This window comes from Sorex fumeus, unplaced genomic scaffold, assembly GCF_029834395.1.
Source record: "Sorex fumeus unplaced genomic scaffold, SorFum_2.1 ptg000131l, whole genome shotgun sequence".
Classification (NCBI taxonomy): domain Eukaryota; kingdom Metazoa; phylum Chordata; class Mammalia; order Eulipotyphla; family Soricidae; genus Sorex; species Sorex fumeus.
Window position 1 is genome coordinate 39,426,709 of NW_026606188.1, and position 24,358 is coordinate 39,451,066.

The 24,358-nt window shown below is 41.7% G+C and overlaps 1 protein-coding gene across 2 annotated transcripts in view; it reads right to left on the reverse strand.

Annotated features, from left to right (window-relative positions):
• WDR47 (WD repeat domain 47) overlaps positions 1 to 23,896 on the reverse strand; it is a 47,646-nt gene extending 23,750 nt beyond the window's left edge. Inside the window, exons 1-4 of one of the 2 annotated variants that reach the window (XM_056139089.1) lie at positions 23,730 to 23,896; positions 19,554 to 19,637; positions 13,263 to 13,347; positions 8,622 to 9,424 (exon numbers count right to left, since the gene is read on the reverse strand). In XM_056139089.1, the coding sequence (XP_055995064.1) occupies positions 8,622 to 9,424; positions 13,263 to 13,347; positions 19,554 to 19,637; positions 23,730 to 23,887 (1,130 nt within the window). In that variant the 5' untranslated portion in view covers positions 23,888 to 23,896. Of the gene's footprint in view, positions 1 to 8,621; positions 9,425 to 13,241; positions 13,348 to 19,553; positions 19,638 to 23,729 lie in introns of both variants that reach the window. The other variant, XM_056139088.1, reaches the window with a different exon arrangement.
• Between the last annotated feature and the right edge of the window lie 462 nt (positions 23,897 to 24,358).

Genomic DNA, 24,358 nt, shown 5'->3' on the forward strand with positions numbered 1-24,358 from the left:
CTATAGATTTCCATCTATAATAAGATATATGTCCTTGGGAAAATCATTTATATTCTCTTGGCTCAATTTTATCTGTAAACTGAGTTATAAGTATGATAACACAATATCTAAATTCTCTTAATGAATCTTATTTTGCTCTTTGGACCACACCTGGCAGTGTTCAGGGAATAATTCTGTCTGCTTTCAAGGATCACTCCTTAGCAAGGCTGGGGGTTCATATGTGGCAGTGCCAGGGTACATGCAAGGCAAGCATCTTAACCACCTCTCTCTCTCTCTCTCTCTCTCTCTCTCGCCCTTAATGGATTCTTAACCAGTGATTTTGTTATTGAAACATTAATTTTTCCTTTAAATAACTTAAGAAAAATTTGAGGGCTGCAGAGATAAGGTACCCACCTTGCACCAAGTCAACCCAGGTTCAATACCAAGCACACCATAAGGTCCCCTGCAAGCTTGCCAAGAGTGTTTCATAAGTGCAGAGCCAGGAGTAAGCCCTGAGCACAACCAGATATGGCCCAAAATAAAACAAACCAAAACCATTTGAGCAAAAAAAAAAAAAAATTTTTTTTTTTGCTTTTTTTGGGTCACACCCCACGATGCACAGGGGTTCCTCCTGGCTTTGCACTCAGGAATTACTCCTGGCGGTGCTCAGGGGACCATATGGGATGCTGGGAATCGAACCCGGGTCGGCCGCATGCAAGCAAATGCCCTACCCGCTCTGCTATCGCTCCAGCCTCTGAGCAAAATTTTTAAATTACTGACATTTTATTAAAAGGCTTCCTTGTCTATTCTGTTTGTGCTTCGTTTTGAACACCAGTGGTGCTCGGGGCCTACTCTCAACTTTGTGCTCCCGGCCCACACTGTGTCAGTGATCAAACTGAGGTCAACTGCATGCCAGGCAAGTGCCTTAACCCCTATACAGTCTCTCCAGCACCTCCTTTTGTCTATTTGCATTTAACATAAAAACTCAAGAAATGCTTACTTTTTAATTTAAGCTAGTTAGTAAATTTGACATCATATTTTATGTTTCTTGTGATATTTTTCTAAAATAGCAGCAATTTCTAGATGTTATGGTACGCCATAGGAGTAAGTACAAAAGTAAAGCAATCACTGCTTCGGTGGAATTTAATTACACCAAGGACTTATAATGGCCTCTCCAGGCAGAAGAACATTAACGCTCAAATCTAGAGCCTCAGTGGCTAGGGAGATAGTACAGTGGCTAAGGTGTTTGCTTGGACAGCAGCCAAGTGAAAGGGTACCCATGACTGACCCAGGTTTGATCCAGAAACCCTACATGGTCCCCTGAGTACCACCAGGAGTGATCCCTGAGCACAGTGTGAAGACCTAGCTCTGAGCACAGCTGGGTATAGCCCCAAAACACAAAAGGAGAGAGAGCACAAGTGAGAGAGATAGCAATAAAATATCAATCTAAAATCTAGGGTTCAGAAAAGCAGAACTAAATAGCTGTTTTTGAGGTACACAAGAAAAAGGCTCAAGGAAGTTTTTAATATGCTGTGCAAATATTTTAAGAGTTATTAATATAGCTAATAAAATTACTTTCATTTAAAACTAAATTTAATTTTGCAATTTAAAAAGCACTCGTACACACTATTTCCTTTATCTTGCACAATAATCTGTGAAATACGCTATAACTCCCATTTCATAGACAGAAAACATTAAAAGAAAATGCCTGTTCTACAACAGCATAGCTACTAAAATCAAACTAAGCTTGGTTAGATAATTTTTGTTTTGGCAGCCACAACCAGGGGTGGTGCTCAGGACTTACTCCTGGCTCTCTGCTCAGGGATCATTCCTTGCAGGACCCAGAGGACTGTATGGGATGCCAAAGATAAAACTTGGGTCAGCCGTGCACAAGGCAAATGCCCTATCAGCTGCACTATCACTCCGGCCCAAATTAAACTGAACTTGAATCCATGTTTTCAGACTCCAATCCAATGTTTGTCCAAGTCGGAGAATACTTTCGTTTTATTTTGGTTTTTTTTTTTTTTGCCATTTAATTTTGTTGTTACTGTTACTGTGTTTGGCATATCGAATACGTCACGGGGAGCTTGCCAGGCTCTACCGTGCGGGCGAGATACTCTCGGTAGCTTGCCGGGCTCTCCGAGAGGGGCGGAGGAATCGAACTCGGGTCGGCCATGTTGGCTGTGTGCAAGGCAAACGCCCTACCGCTGTGCTATCGCTCCAGCCCAGCACAGCGGGTAAGGCGTCCGCCTTACAAGTGGCCAACATGGCCGACCCGAGTTCGATTCCTCTGCCCCTCTTGGAGAGCCCGGCAAGCTACCGAGAGTATTCGATATGCCAGACACAGTAACAACAAAGTCTCCAATGGAGACGTTACTGGGCCCGCTCGAGCAAATCGACGATCAACGGGAGGGCCTTTACCTTTTTTTACCTTTATTTAATTTTGAGACTACTACACGAAATAGTCAAAGATTACATAGAATTTCAGTGGATTTTGCTTTTGCGTCTATTTGAATGAAAAGGTAGTCCTCAAAATATCACACCTTCCTTTCTAGGTTTCTTTCTGAACTTCTCGTTTACTATAGCTATGAAATTTATATTAAGCACTGATCACATATTTGTCACTCTAAGAGAAACACCATTTTATCTCCAACTTGCAGTTAGATACAAATACTTTTCAACTCTAGCTTCAAAAATGTACTACCTACAAGTAGGAGTCTCTTTATGTAGCATCTTCAATATCGAGTTTCCCAATATTATAAATGCTTTTAAAACAAAACAAATTTTACAGACTTCAGCAATAGCTCAAGGGACTGGGCACATGCTTTACATGCAGGAAGCCTGGGTTCAAACTCTGATACCATCAGGCCTCCCAAGTATCCCAGAAGCAAGTTCCAAGCCCCACAGGCTGTGTATCTCCCCCTCAAAAAATGGGTAAACTTTTCTCCAAACAAAATGTTTTCCCCCTTCCTTCCATTCTGCTGCTGCTGCTAGAATGACCAAGAGTTTCACACGCCTGGTTTCAACCCTTGCACACATGCTCACGGGACCATCACATTGAGTTGTGGTGCTTGCACACTTCAGCTGAAGCTCACTGGGTGACACACACTTCACTGCAATGCCTGTACACACTGGCATGTGGGGCTCTACAACTGCCACACTCTGCTGTGATGTCAGGAACTCCAAATGAAAGTGTGCCGAGATGCACCGTGGCACACGGGGAGGATCAAACTATCAGCCTCATGCTTAGAGAGGAGGTGCTCAAAGCCCCTCCAAGTAAAATTTTAGTACTTTATCCAAAGCACTGCAAAGCAGCTCTGCCGAAACATGTTATTAGCAGCCATTCTGACACATTATCCTTACTGAAAGTAGGAAGAAATTTATATTAAGCTCTGATCACATATTTGTCACTCTAAGGAACTTTATCCCACTTAGCAAGTCAGCACCCTTGACTTGCTAAGTGAGAGGGAGTAATGGGAACTCAGAGAGATTAAGTAACTCCCTAGGTTACACAGCTGTGCAGGTGACACAGTAATTGGCAAAACTATTGTTAAAAACCAAATCTAATTCCATCAATCACATTCTGTTCATCATTCCTCACTGCTCTGCCTTTGATTCTGCCAATATCAGAAACATGACAAATGCTCACTACAGTTCAGCTAATAATACAGGTCTTAACAACTTTATCACATGTCACATTTTACCTTTTTGCTTATTTCATGTCTAATAATAGCTTACACTCTACTTCCCATCTTTATCTAGGCATTCCTCAGTGTCTATGACATGAACAGTCAGATTTGGTTGAATATTTTAGCATTTCCCCCACCCACCCTGGGTCATAAATACGGCTGCAGTGTTCGCACTCACTTGGCCCTGGTACTGGCCAGGGATCACACAACGAGTTGCAGTGTTCATACACCTGGTCTCCAGGGGCTACACTCTTTTAGTTGTGGCGCTCATGCAAGTCTTAGGTACTTACTGGGATTAGAGTACTTACTGGGTACTTACTGGGTACTTACTGGGATTAGAGACCAGAGATCCAAGACATACTGGGACTACACCCAGCACATATGAGTAGCGCTAGGCCTGACACTTGCAAGGCAGGCTCTTTTACCCACCAAGACATCCACAAAGTCCAATCTTTTTTCATTAATAGCAAAAGTTCATGGGCCAGAGAGACAGCACAGAAGGTAAGGTACTTGTCTTGCACGTAGCTGACTCTAGTTTGTCCTTGGCACTGCATAGGATCCCTCAAGCAGGCTAGAGACCACAGCTGAGCACAGAGCCAGGGCAAACCCCTGAGCACCACCAGGTATGGCCCAATCCCTGCTAAAGTCAATAGTGTGCAAGTCTGAACATGCCATTCATCATACTACAAAAAAACTACTGTCATCTTATGTGCTATGAAAACATCAGAACTTGCTTCAAAGGGATTAAAAAGTCCAATAAAAGCTTAAGATAGCTTCTAATACTCAGGATTCTATTCATCTGTGATTTAGCTAAGAGGATGTTACTAAACTATGCTTATTCTTTCTCATCACTGCCTATGATCCCTACCCGTCAAGCATGAAAGACAGCAGCAGTATGATGTTTGTAAGTCTACAACTGTACTTCATGGTGTTTCACTAATTAAAAAAAAAAAGAAATCACCCAAGGGGCTGGAGCGATAGCAGAGCTGGTAGGGCGTTTGCCTTGCACACAGCCAACTTCAATTCCCAGCATCCCAGGTGGTTCCCTGAATACCACCAGGAGTAATTCCTGAGTACAGAGCCAGGAGTAACCCCTGTGCATTGCTGGGTGTGACCCAAAAAGAAAAAAATAAAAGAAATCACCCAAAGGCTTCTTGCTTAACTGACCCTAGAATTCCCCTTTCCTCTTTCTTTCTTTTTGTGTGTGTGTATGTGTGTGTGTGTGTGTTTGGCCATATCCAACAGTTCTCAGGGTTTACTCCTGACTTCACTCAGAGATCATTCCTCATGGGGTTCAAGATACCACAAGGTCAATAGTAATACTTCAGGGGGCTGGAGCGATAGCACAGCGTATAGGGTGTCTGCCTTGCACGCAGCCAAAAGGCCGACCCGGGTTCGATTCCCAGCATCCCATATGGTCCACCGAGCACCGCCAGGAGTAATTCCTGAGTGCATGAGCCAGGAGTAACTCCTGAGCATCGCCAGGTGTGACCCAAAAAGCAAAAAAAAAAAAAAAAAAAAAAAAAAGTAATACTTCACAGTGTTAATTCTACATATAGAAAATCAGCCATACAATATTCTTAGAAAATGAGACAGAAGTTTAACCCTTGAAGTAAGGAATTGCTAAATAGGAAATTACTATTTTAGGCCAGATTTAAAGGAAACATTGAGTGGTGGCCTTAACATCCTACTTTATCATTTATAGAAGAATTACTAAAACAGATACAAGGAAATAGTAATAAATTTTAATATGTACGTGTATAATATGATTTACAGGTATAATTTCTAAAATTACAAATTAGGTAAAAATTTAAATGATGATAAGGTCATACAATTCAATATGGTTCACATCATTAATCACTGGCCTCAACAGATGTTTAAGAACATAGGAAAATATTTATAATTCTTTAAGTAAATATTATAAAATATATACTGTGTATTTCCAATTTAAAAAAATTCATAAAAAAGTACTGGTGATGCACAGGAGAAATAGTACAGCAAGTAGGGTATATGACTGACTCACGTTCAATTCCCATCACCCTATATGGTCCCCCAAGCCCCACCAGTAGTGATTCCTGAGCACAGAGCTAGTCACAGTCCTAGGCACCATTGGGTGCGACCCCAAAAAAGAAAAGAAAAAAATACTGGTTATCTAAATGTGGTGTTCTCTAGCAGTTTAATTCTCATACTCTTCTAAAAATGAGAAAACTTCTTCAATGCACAGGTATTGAATTTACAACTAATAAAATGACACTGATATAAAAATATGTATTTTCCCTAGAGAGTGAAATCAGCATCATGTAAGTGTAATTTTTTTCTCTTCCTTTCAATTTCTAACTAACTGGATACCTGAAAGTGAACAAAGCACCTTTGTACAACACATTGGGGCACTTGAGAAATCAATGCACCTGTGTACCCATTAGTGGGTTAATTGGGTCAAAAAGGAGAGGAGAATTCAATAAATACAGTATACAGAAGACAGCACTAAAGCAGAACAGTTAGATATCTGGAAAAGAGAAATACAGCAAGGTTGGGCACAAAAATTTGGAAAGTTATTCAAACAAAGGAAGAAAAAGGACTAAGATCTTAAAGAAGTAAAAAAAAAAAATCCTATGAGAATTGTTGGACTTTGTTAAATGTGCCACCAGAGGATTAATATATATACTAGAAAGAGGAGAGAAGGGAAGCAGAGATATTATTCAAATAAATAATTGCTGAGAGGCCAGAGAGATAGTACAGTGGGTAAGGTGCTTGCCTTGCATGTAGCCAACCAGGTTCATTCCCCAGAATTCCATATGGCCCCTGAGCACCACTTGGTGTGGTGAATAAATAAACTAATAAATAAATGTTGGAAACTTCCCAAACCTGGAAAATTTAATATACAAGCCCACAAACTCAATAGAATACCTTAACTTTTCAAAGTAAAATTAAGTCTCTAAGACACATTATATAACTGCCAAAAGTTCATGATAGGGCCAGGGAGAGAGCCTAACAGGCTAACAGGCTGGAGTGGCTGCATTTCATGCAGTAGTCCTGGGTTCGAACCCTGCAGTACAGAGTCACACAAGCACCACTAGGCGTGGCAGGAAAAAAAAAGTATGTGGGGGCAGGGGGCAGGGTTATCAAGTATCTCACTCTCAAAAAAATTTTTTTAAGGATATGGTGAGTCCAGAGAGATGGCTCAGGAGTTCAAAGTGTGTGTTTTTCATGTGCAAAGTCTTGAGTTCAATCTCTGGAACCATGTGTCCCACCCCAGTGCTGCCACTAGCAGGCTTGAAAGCCCTGACCATCATCGGGTGCTGCCCTGATGGCCCTTGAGCACTGCTGGGTGGCCCCCACCATCACGAGGTTAAGCAGTACTACATCGCTGCAGAGAGCAGGGCATTTGTCTTACACGCAGCCAATCTGTGTTTAATCCTAGCATCATATATGATGCCCTGAGCCCTACCAGGAGTGAGCCCTGAGCACAGAACCAAATAAGCACAGAACCAAATAAGCCGAATAAGCCCTAAGCAGAGTCAGGTGTGCTTCCCCCCCCCCCCCCCCCACACACACACTACCTTTGTCAGAAAAAAAAAAAGACATAATAGTTTAGGGACATAGCTCAGCCAGGAGACCACTTACTTGCCTTGCATGTGTGATATGTGTGATGCCCTGGGTTTGATCCCTGGCAATACACAAAAATAGCAAACACTGACCCAAAGATTGATGTATGCCACTCATGTTCACTGCGGCATCCTCCCCTCTTCCCTTTGCCCTACTACTGGGGTGACAACTGGGAGCAGTGCCTGCATGCTGGGTCTAGGTTTGCACGCTTTAGCTGCAGTGCTTACACATGTCTTCTGAGGATCAAGCTCATTTAGTTGTCTACTGATGCACGTTCTAGTTGTAGTGCTCACACACCCCCTGTACATCTTTGCTGTAGCATTGCCAGGGTTGGAAACCTTAACTGTGGTGCTATCACACACTAGTAACAGCGTGTCAGAGACTACATGCTCTATTTTGGAATCAGGGATCCCAAACAGCAGAGCTGCCAGGACACACAGTTCATGTGGACAGCACCAAGGACTGAACTCGCAGCTTCACACTTGCAAGATAGGTGCCTTCTGCCACTGAGTCATTCCTAGACCCCCATCACACTATTACTCGAAGCAGATGAGTCAGAAGCCTTAGGTAACCTAAACATCCAACAATGGATGACTGGATAAAGATGGGGGATAAAGACACAGTAGAACAGTAATCAGCTCTTTATTTTACTTCACTGTTTGCCTCCTGAAATTTTTTCCCTGAGTTAAGGTAACAAAATAAAATAAAATAAATATAAAATACTGACACTTGGAACAACACTGTTGAATTTTGAGAATATTATGCTAAACGAGTTAGTCAAAAACAAAAAAGGATATATGATTTCATTCCTATGTGGGAAAAAAACAAAAAAAATTACACATACAAAAATAAACTCAGACTCTTAGAATATAATGATATAAAAGGAATGGAAAAGATGGATAGATAAATCAAGTAAAGGAGGGTGCTGGAGCAACAGTACAGGCAGGCACCTGCCTTTATGTAGCTGACCCCATTAGAATCTCAGTACCACATGCGGTCTTACACGCACGGCCAAGAGTAAGCCCTGAGCACAGCTGAATATGGCCCCAGAGAAAACAAATATAAAATAACAATAATAATAACGGGGATCAATTTCAAGGTGAAGGATGGAAACTATACTTTGGTAGTGCATATAATGTGGTAAGTACAGATGCTGGTTTATAATGCTGAAAACTATATACTATAAACCTATGTTACTTATTTTTCAAAGATTTAAAAGCCTCTGTAAAGCTTAAAGGATTAACTTTTCCAACTACAGAGTCTAAAACATTAAGAAAAAATTATCTAAATAAATAGCTTAAGATTATGGCAATCTCTTTTGGTAAGTATTTGCGAGCAAATACTTACCGTTCAGGGGATTCTTCATAAATACTGTGGCATTCTGTATTTTCAAGCATGAGACTCCTACTGAGGTTCTGTACACCAGGATAATGGAAATTTGCAAATGAATGTGACATTGGAGAGGTTTTGTTCCCAAGGTCTGAGATTCTCTTATCATGACTGGTGAGTCCACAGGTGAGACCATCCAAAGCAGGATTCAGAGAGCGGGTCATATAGGCGTCAGCTGACTGCGGCCTTCTCATTGGAGAGGACGGATAGGGAGAAAGTTTGCTGATAAGAGGAGTCAACAGATCAGCATATGCAGCTTTTGTGGGTTTCAGAAGTTTGTCAACATGAATATTTAGCATTTTTTGTTCAAAAGCACAAGAGAAAACGGAAGATGGCAGATTCTGAAGCCACGACAATAAGCTCAGATCCAAATCATCACAACCATTCCCACATAAGAGGTCAATGCCGAGAAGCACTTCACTTTCTGTAATTTCTTCTCCAGTCGCTTTACTCTGACAGAACTCTACACAACATTCATAGAGCAGGCCCTTCATTACAAGCTGAAATAAACGATTATTACTTGCTTTAAAACCAGCCTCACTTAGCTTTCTATCAGCAGGAATGAATTCTGCAACCATAACACAAGCCTCTTCAAAACAGTGGACTCGTGCCGTGCTGGGATTCCAGTCCTTAAACTCAGCATGATTGGTGAGACGAGGCAAAGTCAAAAGCAAACAGAGCTTGCTATAATCATCTTTCGAAGGACAGTACTCTTCCAGGGCATGTAAACACTGCACAGCCTCCTGCATGGTAAATTCCAGCTGTAAGAAAAACATGCAATCAAGATAGAGAAATGCTGTGATAAATGAAAACTATGAATATTTTACTTAAAGAATACTTTACAAACTATTACAAACTAATTGTGAAAAAATTAAACTCTAGAACCAAGAAAATGTATTGGTCATGTGACAACTTTCAAATTAGAAACCAAAATGGTCTCATTAAAACAAAAAGAGTAAATAACTTAATTAGCACATTCATTAACTTTTTATATATAAACATTCTCGAGACCAGAGAGATAGTACAGAGGGTAAGACACTTGCTTTGCATGACTTTGACCCAGGTTCAATCCAAGGAACCCCTTATGGTCCCCTAATCCCATCAGGAGTGACACCTGAGCACAGAGCCGAGAGTAAGCCCTAAACACTGACAAAACAAAAACCAACAAAAATATTTAGGGCCAGGGAAAGATTTCAAAGAAGTAGAGTATATAATTGGCATGTAAGAGCTCTAGATTCAATCCTAGGCATGATTTGGTCCCTGGAGCACTACTGGGAGTGGCTCAAAAACACTTCTCCTCCTAAAAAACTGTTCTTGGGGATGAAAAAACAGTACAGAGAGTAGGGTTCCTGCCTTAAATACAGCTGACCTAGGTCGATCCCCGGCAGCACATATGATCCCCTGAGCACCCCCAGAAGTAATCCTTGAACACAGAACAGGAATAAAGCCCTGAACACTTCCAGGTGTGACCCAAAAACAAACAAATACTTAAGTGTTCGAGAATACTGTTCTAGAATTAAGTATGGCTCAAAGGCAGAGCACACACCTGCTGTGTGTGAAATTTTGGATTGGTCCCTGACACTACAAACATACCACAAAAGTTAAAGGCCCAAGAGACTGCTCAAAAGGCTGAGCATATTCTTTACTAAACACAGGAGGCCCAAATTCAATCCCTGACACTACATGGTTCTCCCAAGCTAGGCCAGGAGCCATCCCAAGCAGAACCAAGAGTAGCCCCAGAATTGCTAGCCTTGAATCCAAACAAACAAAAATAATTAGATGGCTGGGAAGATGGTTCAAAGAGCATGTACAGATGCACTGCATGCAGGCCCAGATTCCATTCCCAGATTTGATCCCCTGGCACCAGATTTACTCAGCACCACCACGAACAACCTGGAAGCTCTGCTTTTGTAGGAGTCCCTGAGCAGATGGGATATAGCACCAAACAACTAGCACTGCACTGTAGCACTGTGTTCATCGATTTGCTCAAGCAGGCCCAGTAACATCTCCATTGTGAGACTTGTTACCGTGTTTGGCATATCGGATACGTCACAGGCAGCTTGCCATGCTTTGCCGTGTGGGCGAGATACTCTCAGTGGCCTGCCGGGCTCTCCAAGAGGGGCAGAGGAAACGAACCCGGTCAGCCGGGTCACCCACGTGCAAGGCAAATGCCCTACCCGCTGGGCTATCGCTCCAGCCCATTATTAATAGATGCTTAAAATTTCCTCAATTTTAATATTTAACAAGATACAATAACAGAATTGATCCACATGATTAGTAAATAAAAGAAAAATATGTGTTCCAGTCACATCCCAGAAATGCTACTATAAGAATTCATCAGTAATTCTACCAATAATTTCTGGGAAAAATAATACAAATTTAGTACAACTATTTTCAGAAAAGAGAACCAGAGAAAATAGTTGTTAACTTGTCTTATGACACTAGCATAATCTTCATCCCAAAAATGGAAGTACAGTTGATTGTACCTCTATGTCAAAACTCTCATGATCAGAATAAAAAAATCCATAAAAAAACCCCAGCAGGGGCTGGAGGAATAGCATAGCAGGTAGGGCGTTTGCCTTAGCCTCGGCCAACCCAGGTTCGATTTCCAGCATCCCATATGGTCCCCTGAGCACCGCCAGGGGTAATTCCTGAGCGCAGAGCCAGGAGTAACCCCTGTGCATCACTGGGTGTGAGCCAAAAAGCAAAAAAAAAAAAAAAAAAAAAAAGCAAATCAATTTCAGTAACATAAATTTGATTTTCCACTGAAAATTAAAGGTACCAAACAACTAGAACAAAATAAATGGCTGACTCAGGCTAAGACTATCATTTTCAAATGCATGATGATAATAACTGATCTTTTTTTGGGGGGTGGGGGGGGAGTTAGGACACATCCAGCAACACTCGGGGATTACTTCAGGTATTCTGCACTTAGCATTATTACACCTGGTGGTGCTCAGGGGCCCATATACGATACAAGGCAAGTGTTCTACTTGCTGCACCATCACTCTGGGGCCATTAATTATTTTTTGACCTTTGAACCACATCTGGTAGTGCTCAGGGGTTACTCCTGGCTCAGTGCTGAGGAAATCATACTCACAGCTGGGAGATCAAACCAGTGTCAAATGAATGCAAGGCAAGTACCTAAACCTCTGTACTATCTCTCCACGTCCTCTTTCCACGACTGAAAATTATTCTCTAGCAAATGTTTCTCCTCACACATGAAGGTCATCAAGAAAATATTCTTTTCTTTACTAAACATTTACTGACAATAATCATTTCCTTGGTTTTGAATGTGACAAAACTAGTATTAAAAACTAATACTAATACGTGAGTAGAGGGCCAGAGAGATAGCTCTCGCCTGTCACACAGTGAGACCAGGTTCAATCCCTGGTCCCCTGAGCCTGCCAGAAGTGATCCTTGAGCACAGAACCAGAAGTAAGCACTGAGTACCAGTGGGTGTGATCCAAAGATCCCCCGCAAAAAAAAAAAAAAAAAAAAATCTGGTTTCAGGTCACACTCAGCAATGCTCAGGGCTGACTCCTGACTCCGTGCGCAGGATCACTCCTGGTTTGCTACCTGGCACATATGGGGTGTCATACTATTGCTCCAGCCCCAAAACTAAAAACTTCAAAGTAGAAACTATGGAGCACTGCTTTGAAATCAGGAGCCCAGAGTTCTATTCCTAATACTACAGGGTCTCCCAAGTACAGAGCAGAAGCAGCTCCGAAGCACCACCGGATGTGACCCAAAAACTTAAAAAACAAAAACTGTAAAACTTTTAAAGTAACTTTCTAGTGGGTTGGAATGTAACTCAGGAGAGTACATGGTTTACACAGATGAACAATGAGTTTAACTGATTCCAAGCACAAAAGAGATAGAGAGACAGAACCCCCTCTCCTCCCCCCAACACACACACACACACACACACACACACACACACACACACACACACCAATACAGCTTTTTTCATACTTGCCAATGTTTGGGAGTTACTCCTGGCTCTGCTCTCAGAATTACTCCTGGAGGTGCTTGAGGGACTAACTATATGGGATGCCAGTGATCATACCCAGGTCAGCAATGTGCAAGGCAAGGACCCTGCCCACTATACAATCTCTCTAGGCCCCATCCCCAAAATAATTTAATACCATTAACTTTTTTATTTTTGGGGGGCACACGTGGTGGTGCTCAGGTGCAAGACTAGCGACCTACATGATATACTATCTCTCCAGTCCAATGCCATTAAATTGCCATACAAACTGAAACTTCTTTTGGGGCGGGGGGGAGTGGGGGTTTTGAGCCACACCTGCAGTGCTTATCCCTGGCTCTGTGTCAGGAGCCATTCTTGGTGGTGCTCTCTGGCCCCTAAGCCACCTGAAGGAGAGAGGAGTGTATTCTCCCAAGCTGACCAGTTGTACATCATCTGTAAATCATTTCTAAATCATATCTTCTAAAATAACTTTAGAAGCACTAGACTAAAATTATGACACCCCAGCTCATAAAATCTTTGAAAACTCATGATATTCATCTATTCCTTTAACGAATAAAACATGACAGAAACAATACTATGGCGCAAACCTTCAGGAATAAAAACCTTACATGCTGGGGCTCATCTTCTGCTGACATTGCATTGTTAACACATAAAGCTTCCAAAAATTTCTGCTTCAAGATGATATAGCGAAACCTGAAAAATATAAATAATGAAACATTAAAATGATTATAAAACCAAGTGACTATAAATGAAATTCAAATTCCAGAAGGAAAACACGCTGCAATTTCTTAGGTTACTTTTTTGAAAAATTATTTTTTCAGGCCCCAGGGATGGCTCAATGACTAAATCATCTTAAAAGCCAGGGAGATGGTTCAAAGAGATGAAACCCATATTTTGCATGTGGAGCCCCAATTTAATACCCTGCACTGAATGGTCCCCTGAGCATAACAGGGGATGGATGCAGTGAGATGGGAGTAACTCAGAACACTGCTGTGTCCAAAAAAACAAAATAATCCCTGCCTTGCAAAACCAAGACCATGAGTTAAATCTCCAGCACAGCCTACTTGCACAAAACATGGTTTGAGCAATTCTAGTATCTAACCTCTGACAATAGAACAAAGTATGTGATGTCTGTGCACAGCCAGTCCTGTCCAAGCACCACAACTCAAGTGACTGATCCCCTGCAAGCAACATAACCTAAATTGTGCGAGTACTCTGATCAAAAGCATGGCCCCAGAAGTATGTATGTGACCCCCAGTGAGCACTATGAGAATGTGCACATGAATGTGTGCACTAAATGAATGTGAGCCCCAGAAAGCACATGATCAAGCACCACAGGAATGTGTAACTCCTAGGGAGCACCAAAGCCAAGTCTCTGAACGCTGCAACCAGATGTGAAGCCCATCAAGGACACAACCAAGACATGTTTGGATTTGGGGCCACACTTGGTGGTGCTCATGTGCAAGGCTAGCACAAGCCCCTGAAATCACAGCCAGAAAGGAGGAAAAGGGGAAACTTAAAATGCACATATAAATGAATACATTTTTTAAGAAATAACTTTTTAGAGGCCATAACTGTGACTCAAGAGGTGGAAGAAGACCACAGCACTCAAAAGGAGAGAGAGAACAAAAGGGAATGCCCTGCCACAGAGGCAGGGTGGGATGGGAGGGATGGGAGTGGGAGGGATACTGGGATCCATGGTGCTGGAAAATGGGCACTGGTGGAGGGATGGGTATTTGATCACTGTATAATTGAAACCCAAGCACAAAAATTTGTAAGTCTACAACTGTACCTCATGGTGTTTCACTAATAAAAAATTATTTAAAAAAAAAGAGGTGGAAGAGCACTCATTTTGCATGTGTTGAGGGCCAACACTCAATACCTGCCCCAAAAGAACCACCGAGAAGCCTGGTATCTGGCTCCCCTCAGCACACAGGGTCCAGGAGCCCCCACCCAAGCACTACAAGAAACTTTTGTAGGCCCCACAAAAAAACTTTTTCAGAAGATTAACTTTTCAGCATCTCATTTATCAACTATATCTGTAAGTTACTATAAAGAATTTTGCTGTCAGAAAAGATTTTTTTAAATTTCTTTGGCCCCATCCAGCAATGCTCAGTGGTTACTTCTGGCTCTGCATTCAGGGATCATTCCTGGTAGTGCTCGAGGGACCAAATAGGATCCTGGGAATTGAACCTGGGTAGGCTGCATGCAAGGCAAGTGCTTTACCTGCTGTACTATCACTCCACCCCTACTTCTTTTCAGTTAGGAGAAAAACATAGCAACACAACTGGAAGGTAAAAGTAGTAAATAGTATTTTGGGAGGCAGCATTTGGGGCCATACCCAAAGGTGCTCAGAGGCTACTCCTGGCTCTGTAGGCTCTGACAATGCTCAGTGTACATGCAGTTTCACAGATCAAACAGGCAGAGGTCACAGGAAAAGCAAGTGTCTTACACACTTGTACCATCTCCCTAAGCCCATGAATAGATTTTTTAAAAGTAATAGAATAATAGGCTGGAAAGACAGCTTGATGGTGAATACATACAAAGTACACTTTGCATTCTGCCCCAGGTTTGACCCCTCATATTCCATGATGCCCCAGGTCCTACTGGAAAGAACCCCAGAGAACAAAGTTAAGAGCAGCACCTGAGCACAATTGGGTATGGCTTTAACAAGATTTGGGAAAAGGGAGGTAGGGGAGGATAATGTAAGCAATAATGTACCTATCTAAGAGTCAAGAAAGGGAGTACAGTGCCACCCAGCAGATCAACCTGTACCTGCAGGGCAAGTGCATCAGCGGCCTGCTGGTGCCTTCCAGGCTTCCCGATACCCCAAAATCACCATGGTGCTGCTGGCCGGACCTCAACAACTGGGAACCAAGTTTCCAGAGAAATTAAATGGCCAAAAGTTAATTATGTAGCAGTCACACCTACGATCCACCTCCGGCTCAGCTATACAAGCTCATGTTTTGACCTTACTTCAGAGACCCATAAATGTGTCTTGAAAGAGATCAAAAGCAGGCCATTTAAGTACATTAATCATCATGATTCAGAAACTCACAAGTGAATCTCAGAGGAGGGCAGCAGAGGCCGCTGAGATGTCTCCCCACCCTGCACCAGGTTGATTTCACCAGGGCACCTCAGAGGGGGGGCAGGTATGTCCTTCCACCTGCCCCAGATTAACCCAGAAGCCGCAAACCTCCAGAACCCAATCAATGCCAAGTTTCACCACTGACCTACACAGGCTCATCCTGAACCCCCCACACATGAGAATGAATCTGCTGAAAACCCCAGATATGCGGGACCAGTGACTGAAAACTCCAGACTAGACAAAGTCGAGGACGGGTGACTCCCCCTATCTTCCTGCCCTTCCGGTTCCCTGGCAGTCATGCCCAAGAACTGCCTCTGGGCACCATTTAAGCGCTTTAATGGCCATGATTCAGAGACTCACATATGAACCTCGGAAGAGATCAGCACACCACAGAGATGCCTCCAGACTCAAATATTTAAGAATTTTAGAATTCCAGGAGTGCATGGCCACTTTCACGGCCATGTGACACCTCATACTATTCATGGCAAGCATACAAAATAAATTATTTAGCTTCTGCTTAAGGGGCAGGCTGGGGTGGTGGTGGGAAGGTGCAATGGTGGTGGGACTGGTGTTGAAATACTGAGTATAAACTATTTTTTTTTGCTTTTTGGGTCACACCCAGATATGCATAGAGGTTACTCCTGGCTTTGCACTCAGGAATCACTCCTGACAGACTCAGGAGACCATGTGGGATGCTGGGGATGGAACCCGGGTCGGTGGCATGCAAGGCAAATGCCCCACCTGCTGTATACAATCACTCCAGTCCCAAATGTAAACAATTATTGTGAACAACTTTATGAAAATAAAATTTAAAAATTTTTTTTAATTTAAACAAAAATAAGTAATGTGGAGTTCATATCTGCTTCAATCAGCTTAATCAGTGGCTGAATAAGCAGTAGTGCTCCTACATTAAAAAAAAACTAATGCCTTAAGCACTTTGAAAAAGAAATGAGTGATGAAGCTTCAATCATCCTTTAAACTACTGCTGTAGTAGAAAAGATATGTTCAAAATAGCAGCATGTCTGCCTCCATAAAGAGAGTCAATACATGAAATAAAATTAAGCTGATTCACTCACCTACATCATCTACAGAGATCTCTTTGGGGACTCGGCAAAGAAAAACAAAAGCAAAAATAAATGGACGTCAAATAAATAAACATCAAACTAAAAAGCTTTGAATAGGGAAATAAACCACCTCAAAAACAAAAATGCAACTTACTGAGAAAAGATACTTTAGATTATATTATCAGTCAAGGGATTACTATTCATACGACAATTTATGCACACGCATATATATAAGGGCTGGAGCGATAGCACAGCAGTAGGGCGTTTGCCTTGCACGCAGCCAACATGACCCACCCGAGTTCAATTCCTCCGCCCCTCTTGGAGAGTCCGGCAAGCTACAGAGAGTATCTCGCCCGCATGGCAGAGCCTGGCAAGCTACCCGTGGTGTATTCAATATGCCAAACACAGTAGCAAGTCTCACGATGGAGACGTTACTGGGCCCGCTTGAGCAAATCAATGAACAACGGGAGGACCGTGACCGTGCCATATATATAAATTCATACAACTCAAACAAAACCACACTGTCCTCCCGTTGTTCATCGATTTGCTCGAGTAGGCCCAGTAACATCTCCATTTTTTTGAGACTTGTTACTGTGTTTGGCATTTGGAATACGTCACGGGTAGCTTGCCAGGCTTTGCCATGCGGGAGAGATACTCTTAGTAGCTTGCTAGGCTCTCTGAGAGGGGTGGAGGAATCGAACCCGACTCGGCCGGGCTGGCTGTCCGCAAGGCAAATGCCCTACCACTGTGCTATGGCTCCAGCCCTCATACAACTCAAGTTCAAGAAAACAACAAACTCTATTTTTATTTATTTTAGTTTGTTTTGGTTTTGGTTTTTTGGGTGACACGCAACGTGCTCCAGGTTGACTCCTGGCTCTGGGTTCAGGGACCATGCCAGTGGTGCTCCAGCAGCCATATGCAGTGTCAGGATAACCAGAATTGCCTGTTTGCAAGGCAAGTGCCTTGCCTGCTTTATGATTATATGCTGTATGGGACCCTCTAGCCCCAAATAACTATATATACTTTTAAAGGGAAGATATGAACAGATTATTCTCCAATGGCATATAGAGAGAGAGTTAGAGATCAGGGATGTAGGCCTGGTATGTTTTGGCACCACATACCACCAGGTTTAGTAAGGTAAGGAAGGAAGAATAATTCCAAACACCACTGGGTATATCCTGGTGGCCCCCAGGAACTCGGAGCTCTGATCCTACCCAGCCCAACTATACACCTACTTCCAAGAGAGGGTCCCAAGATCCCCTGAGCAGTGCATGGGAGGCTAAAAAGTAAATTAATAAGTAAATTAAAAGACACACAGATTGCTAACAGTTGCATGGAAAAGTGCCCAATTTCACTTATTATTAAGGACATGCAAGTCAAAACCAAACAAGCAACCTAGGCACTGGAATACAAAATCAATAAACTAAAGTTGGGGGAGTGAAGGGAAGAACAAGACAAAAAGAGACATTGAGGCAGTGGGGAGTGTTGTGGGTACTTTGGGGACATGGAGGGTGTAGTACTAAGTTCTCACGCTGATGCCACATCTAAACTACAGAACTGAGCTTACCTGGCAGGGAAAAGAGTGGCTGGGAGAAGCCCTTGGGACATTGGTGGGTAAAAACAGGCACTCCAGGGGTGGGTTTGATACTAGAGCAATGTATGCGTGAAACTATCGTGAACAGTGTTGTAAATCATGGCAACTCAGGGGTGGGTTTGATACTAGAGCAATGTATGCGTGAAACTATCGTGAACAGTGTTGTAAATCATGGCAACTCAATAAAAATGGGGGAAGAAAAAAAGTAAAGAAAAAAATAAACCACAATAAAGAAGCACCTCAGACCTGAGGAAATGGCCTATTATCGAAAAGGATGAAAATACGTACTGACAGGGTGCTGAGAAAAGGCCACTCATATACTGTCATCATAAGTTTTTATTTTCCTTTTTTACCAGTCCAATACAATTCAAGCCAAAGAGCTGGAGAAGGAATATTGGGTTTTTCCTAGCAAAGTGTTAATAGAAATCTAAATTGGTCAAATCAATATGGAAAACTATATGGAGTTCCTTAAAAATCTGAAAATTAACAGCAAATGTGCAAGGTAACTCAAAGGGCTGAATATACGCCTTGATAAGGAAGCCAGGAACTGCCTGGTATGCCCCTGAAAACCACACAAAAAAACAGAAATATAGCCCATCAATATCACTCCTAAATATCTGTCACTGTCACTGTCACTGTCTTCCCATTGCTTATCGATTTGCTCGAGCGGGCCCAGTAACATTGTGAGATATTTGTCAAAAATATGAAATAAAATTCAAAAAAATATATGTTCCTATGTCTCTTCAAAACAATATGAAGAAACAACACTCCAAACAATACACTTTTATGATATTTTGTGGTGGTGGTACTGGCAGTGGTACTAGGGATTATGATGGAGTAAGGGGGTCCACCCAGGATGTGAGCAGTGCCAGGGACCTAACCTAGGGCCTCACACATGCAAGATATGTGTGCCACCCCTTGAGATACATCCTGAGCCCCCTTGTGATTTTTAGTGTAGACATCGTTGATGACTAAGCTGATCTGCATACAACATTTTCAACTTCATGCAACCACCTTTAGAAGTGCTCCCGTCTGATGAGAGTAAGTTTATGATTTTTTTTTTGGCGAGGAAATCTATCTAATTTTTTATTCATTGTTTTGCTAAGCTTCTACCAATGAGAAATACTTCAACTTTAGATTATGCAAATCTTACCTTTTTTTGTCAAATTTTTCCATACATTCTAGAGGCTGAATGAACTGAAGAACTTCATCCCACTGACCATCAAGTATTAGTTGCCTAAATAAAAGAAAACCCATACTTGTCATCAGATTGGAGTTACACCAATTAATAGCAGCAAATGTGCAAGGTACCTCAAAGGGCTGAATATACGCCTTGATAACCACCACGTTAATAAAGTCTAGGCTGAGAGATCTTGCTCCAGATGACTAGAAAGCATTAAAAGTTCACCAAGCAGATGAGACTGAAATTCCAACCACTATAACAGGGCAAATTTTCCTCAACAAATGTGCAATAACATATACTATTTGAGGATTTATAAATCTACAACTAATTATATATATATATATAATATACTATATATTAACATATATAGTAGAGCAAGATCTATAATGTTTCACCTAGGCAAAAATATTTGACTATGTAAAAAAGCTCCTTAACTTCCCTCTTAATCTTACAGTTTTATAGCCACTCTGTACTAAGTAGGAATAGTACAAATGTGCTCCAGCTTCAATATCAGCGCTACTCAACTCGGGCATATTTAACAATGTCGGTTGTTTTGGTTGTTTTGGTTGTTATAACTGGAGGTGGCCCTAGCATCCACTCAGTATAGATCAGAAAAGCTAACTACTAAAGTTCCCACAATGCATCCACACACAATGATCTGGCCCACCACGTTAATAAAGTCTAGGCTGAGAGATCTTGCTCTAGATTGTAAATTCTGGAGCCAGAGAGATAAAACAGGAGATAGCGCACTTGCCTTGCATGTAGCACACCCAGGTTCTATCCCCAGCACCCCATATTGTCCCCCAAGCTAGTCAGTAGTCATTCCTGAGCTCAGAACAGGAGAAAGCCCTGAGCATAACAGGGTGTGGTCCAAAAACAATAAATACATTGTGAATTCTACATCCTTGACACATCTGACACTGAAGTTTATGCCCCAAAATTAAAAATGCAAGGAACAGATAAGCTGTTTTGTTCTTGTATTGTTTTGGCTTTTTATTTTGGCCACACCCCGCAGGGAAGAAGGATACTCCTGGCTCTGTGTTCAGGGTTCATTCCTGGTGGTGCTCAAGGGAATATATGTGATACAAGGATGGAACCCAGGGCAGTCACATGCAAGGCAAGCACTGGACCCAGTGTACTATCTTTCCTATACCAGGACTAAGCTCAGGCCTTTATCCTACATTAGTGTAGGTTAAATCCATGGGAATTTCTAAGTTACAAGACATTCTGATTTTTGTTATCTTTTATAATAGTAATTTCACTATTTTCTTAGAATCGTAATATTTATAAAGGAATGGATAGAAGGATCATCATAGAATTACCAAGTTTTGATTCTATAAAGAAGGAATAATAATAAAAGCATCATAATACATAAATTATTTTACAAGGGAACATTATAACATTTGAAATGACAGAATAGGGAAAATATCAAAGTCCAGCCTTTTATGATGACTAACTTTACGTTACTATTTCATAATGCTTTTATTTCACCTCACCCCATAAAATATCACACACCTTCACAGGTTCTTGGAGGAGGTATTTGAGAGCCACTGCTAAATTCCAGGGGTAATAATAGAAAAGCAAAACAAACAAAAAAAAACATACCATTCCAGCATATCATGACTACCTTGTGGTCTAAGCTCTCTGGGGGCTGGCTGGACAATACTCATAACACACAGGAAAGTACAATGGGCTTAAATGAACACCACTAATATAATAAAAAAAATTTTAAACTCCTTTTTCACAAATTAGGAAGATTCGTGAAGTTAGGCTTTCCAAGTCACAAAAAAGCTATATACACAAGAATCTACGCCTTGTCAAGGATCCTTGGTATCTACCACATAGGCACTGAATATATTTCTGCCTGAAATTTTGGATTTTTCTTCTTCTGTCCAATTCAAATTAGGATATATTTAGCTTTCCATACTGACAAATACTTTTTTTTCAAACTTGCAAATTCCATTTTACCCTGTAACTCTACCTCCAAGTTTCTCATTCTAGAGAATACTCCAAGAAGTAAAAAAGGCTTATGTATAAAACATGCTGAGCAGAGAATTTATTTAAGAACTGGTAACAATTTAACTGTCGAGAGGCCACAGCAATAGTACAGCGAGTAGAGCATTTGCCTTGCATGTAGCCAACCTGAGTTCAATCCCAGGCATTCCGTAAATTCCACCAAGCACTGCCAGGTGTGATCTCTGAGCAGAGCCAGAAGTAACCCCTGAGTACATCCAGGTATGGCCCAAAAGCGAACAAAAAATTTATCTATAACCAGGAGAACGTTAAGAGTAAGTAAATTTTTAAAAGTGAAATAAAAACCTGTAATTATAATCCTTATGAAATTAATGAATAAAATACTAAATTATAAATGCAACATTACTGGTACATAGCTTTTTTTTTCAACGTAAGAACATTCTCTGCTACCTGTATCACAACCTATAATGTGTACTACTTTTTCTCTGACTCTCCTTTACATTTTTCTAAATAAAACTTTAAAAATAAAATTTAGTGGAGTTCATAGCTAACTCAAACAGCTTAATCAACAAACAAATAGCAGTACTCCTACATTATTTTAAAAAATTGGCTGGAGCGATAGCACAGCAGGTAGGGCATTTGCCTTGCACGTGGCCGACACGGCCGACCCGAGTTCAAGTCCTCCGCCCCTCTCAGAGAGCCTGGCAAGCTACAGAGACTATCTGCCTGCACAGCAAAGCCTGGCAAGCTACCCGTGATGTATTCAATATGCCAAACACAGTAGCAAGTCTCACAATGTTACTGGGCCCGCTTGAGCAAATGGATGAATAATGGGAGGACAGTGACAGTGACCATTTTTTTTTTTTGCTTTTTGGGTCACACCCAGCAATGCACAGGGGTTCCTCCTGGCTCTGCGCTCAGGAATTACCCCCGGCGGTGCTCAGGGGACCATATGGGATGCTGGGAATCGAACCTGGGTTGGCCGCATGCAAGGCAAACGCCCTATCCGCTGTGCTATTGCTCCAGCCCCAGTGACAATTTTTTTTTAATTTTTTAATTGAATTTAAAAAAATCTAAGATTTTAGGGGACTGGAACAATAGTACAGCAAATAGGGCACGAACCAGACCGGGTCGCTGGCATCAGTGAAATCCCTTATGGTCCCCCAAACTGGCCAGAAGTGATCCCTGAGAGCTAAGCAAGAAGTAAGCCCTGAGCACCACCAGGTGTGGCCTAAAATCAAACACTCTCTCTGTGCCTCCCCCCCACACACACACAAAAAATCAGAAGATGCTCACTAAGAATCTGGGTGGTAAAGTTGACTTTTCTTGCTTTTTATATATTTCTCTAATGAGTGTTTCTACAACCGGTGTTTTATTTCTAGAAGCAAAAACTGATATTTCAAATACATTTTCTTTTATCTTTCTGAACTCTTTTTTTCCAGTCTTATTTCTCAAATATCTCTTACAAAATTACAACCACAATATAGTTGTGAGTCTCACTTTGGGGAAAGTCTCTATTTTGTTTTGTTTTGTTTTGTTGGGACCAGAGAGCAAACTCAGGGCTTCAGACATGCCTGGCTTACTCCTGACAATGCTCAAAGACCAGATGTAGTGCTGGGGACTGAACCCGAGTCAGCTACGTGCAAGGAAAGAATATACTCACTGTCAATGGCTCTGGTCCCATATTCATGGCATCTGTACATTACTGAGCCACATTTCTGGCCCAAGAGGCTTCTCTTGTTTTCTTTTCTTTTAGTACTGTTGGGAATCAAAACTAAATCTCCACGTGCATACTAGAGAGCTACAATCCCAGCCCTTGACTCTTAATTTTGCATGCTTTGTTTGCCTGTTGGGGGCCGTATGTACTCAGGGCTTACTCCTGGCTCTGTGCTCAGGGATCACTTCAGGCGGTGTTCAGAGGACCACATGTAGTTCTGGAATTTTAACCAGGTGAGCTGTATATAAGGCAAGCACATTTACCCCTGCATTATCTTCCTTGCCCATGAACTTCTAAATCTTACTAAAGAAAACACTATATAAAAACACATTTTAAAGTTATGTTACATAGCTTTCTCATTAATTAAAAAGTTATATCTCTATTTTACATACCACTTTATTAACACCAACATTTTTCTCTAAGTGTTAGCATTGCAAGACTAAATGAAATCATACCTCAGGAAAAGCATATCATCTGAAAATAGGCCATTGATAACTCCACTCTCCTTCTCAAGAGCCAACATACTAATGTGAAGCTTCTTTGAATTCAAGAAGTCTAAAATTAGTTTAATGATTTCAACCTCTTTTACATTCACTGTTTCTTCAGCCGTCATGTTGGTAGCCTAAATATTAAACAGAAAAACAAAACCCAAATTAGTTCCATTGTAATTTTTCAGAAAGGTGTTTCTTTTTATTATTTTTATTGAATCACCATGAGCTAGTTACAGAGCTTTCATGTTTGAGCTTCAGTCATACAATTATTGAACACCCATCCCTACACCAGAGTACATTTTCCACCACCAATGTCCCCAGTATGCCTCCCTGACCCATCCCACCCCTCCCCCTGACTCTATGGCAGATAATTTCCCTCTTACTTTCTCTCTACTTATGGGTATTATGATTTGCAATACAGATACTAAGGGACCATCATGTTTGGTCCTTTATCGACTTTCAGCACACATCTCCCATCCCAAGTGATCCCTCCAACCATCATTGACTTAGTGATCCTTGCTCTATCCCAGCTGATAGATAGAAATTGAACTCCCATTTGACCCGGCAATACCACTCCTGGGAATATGCCCTGG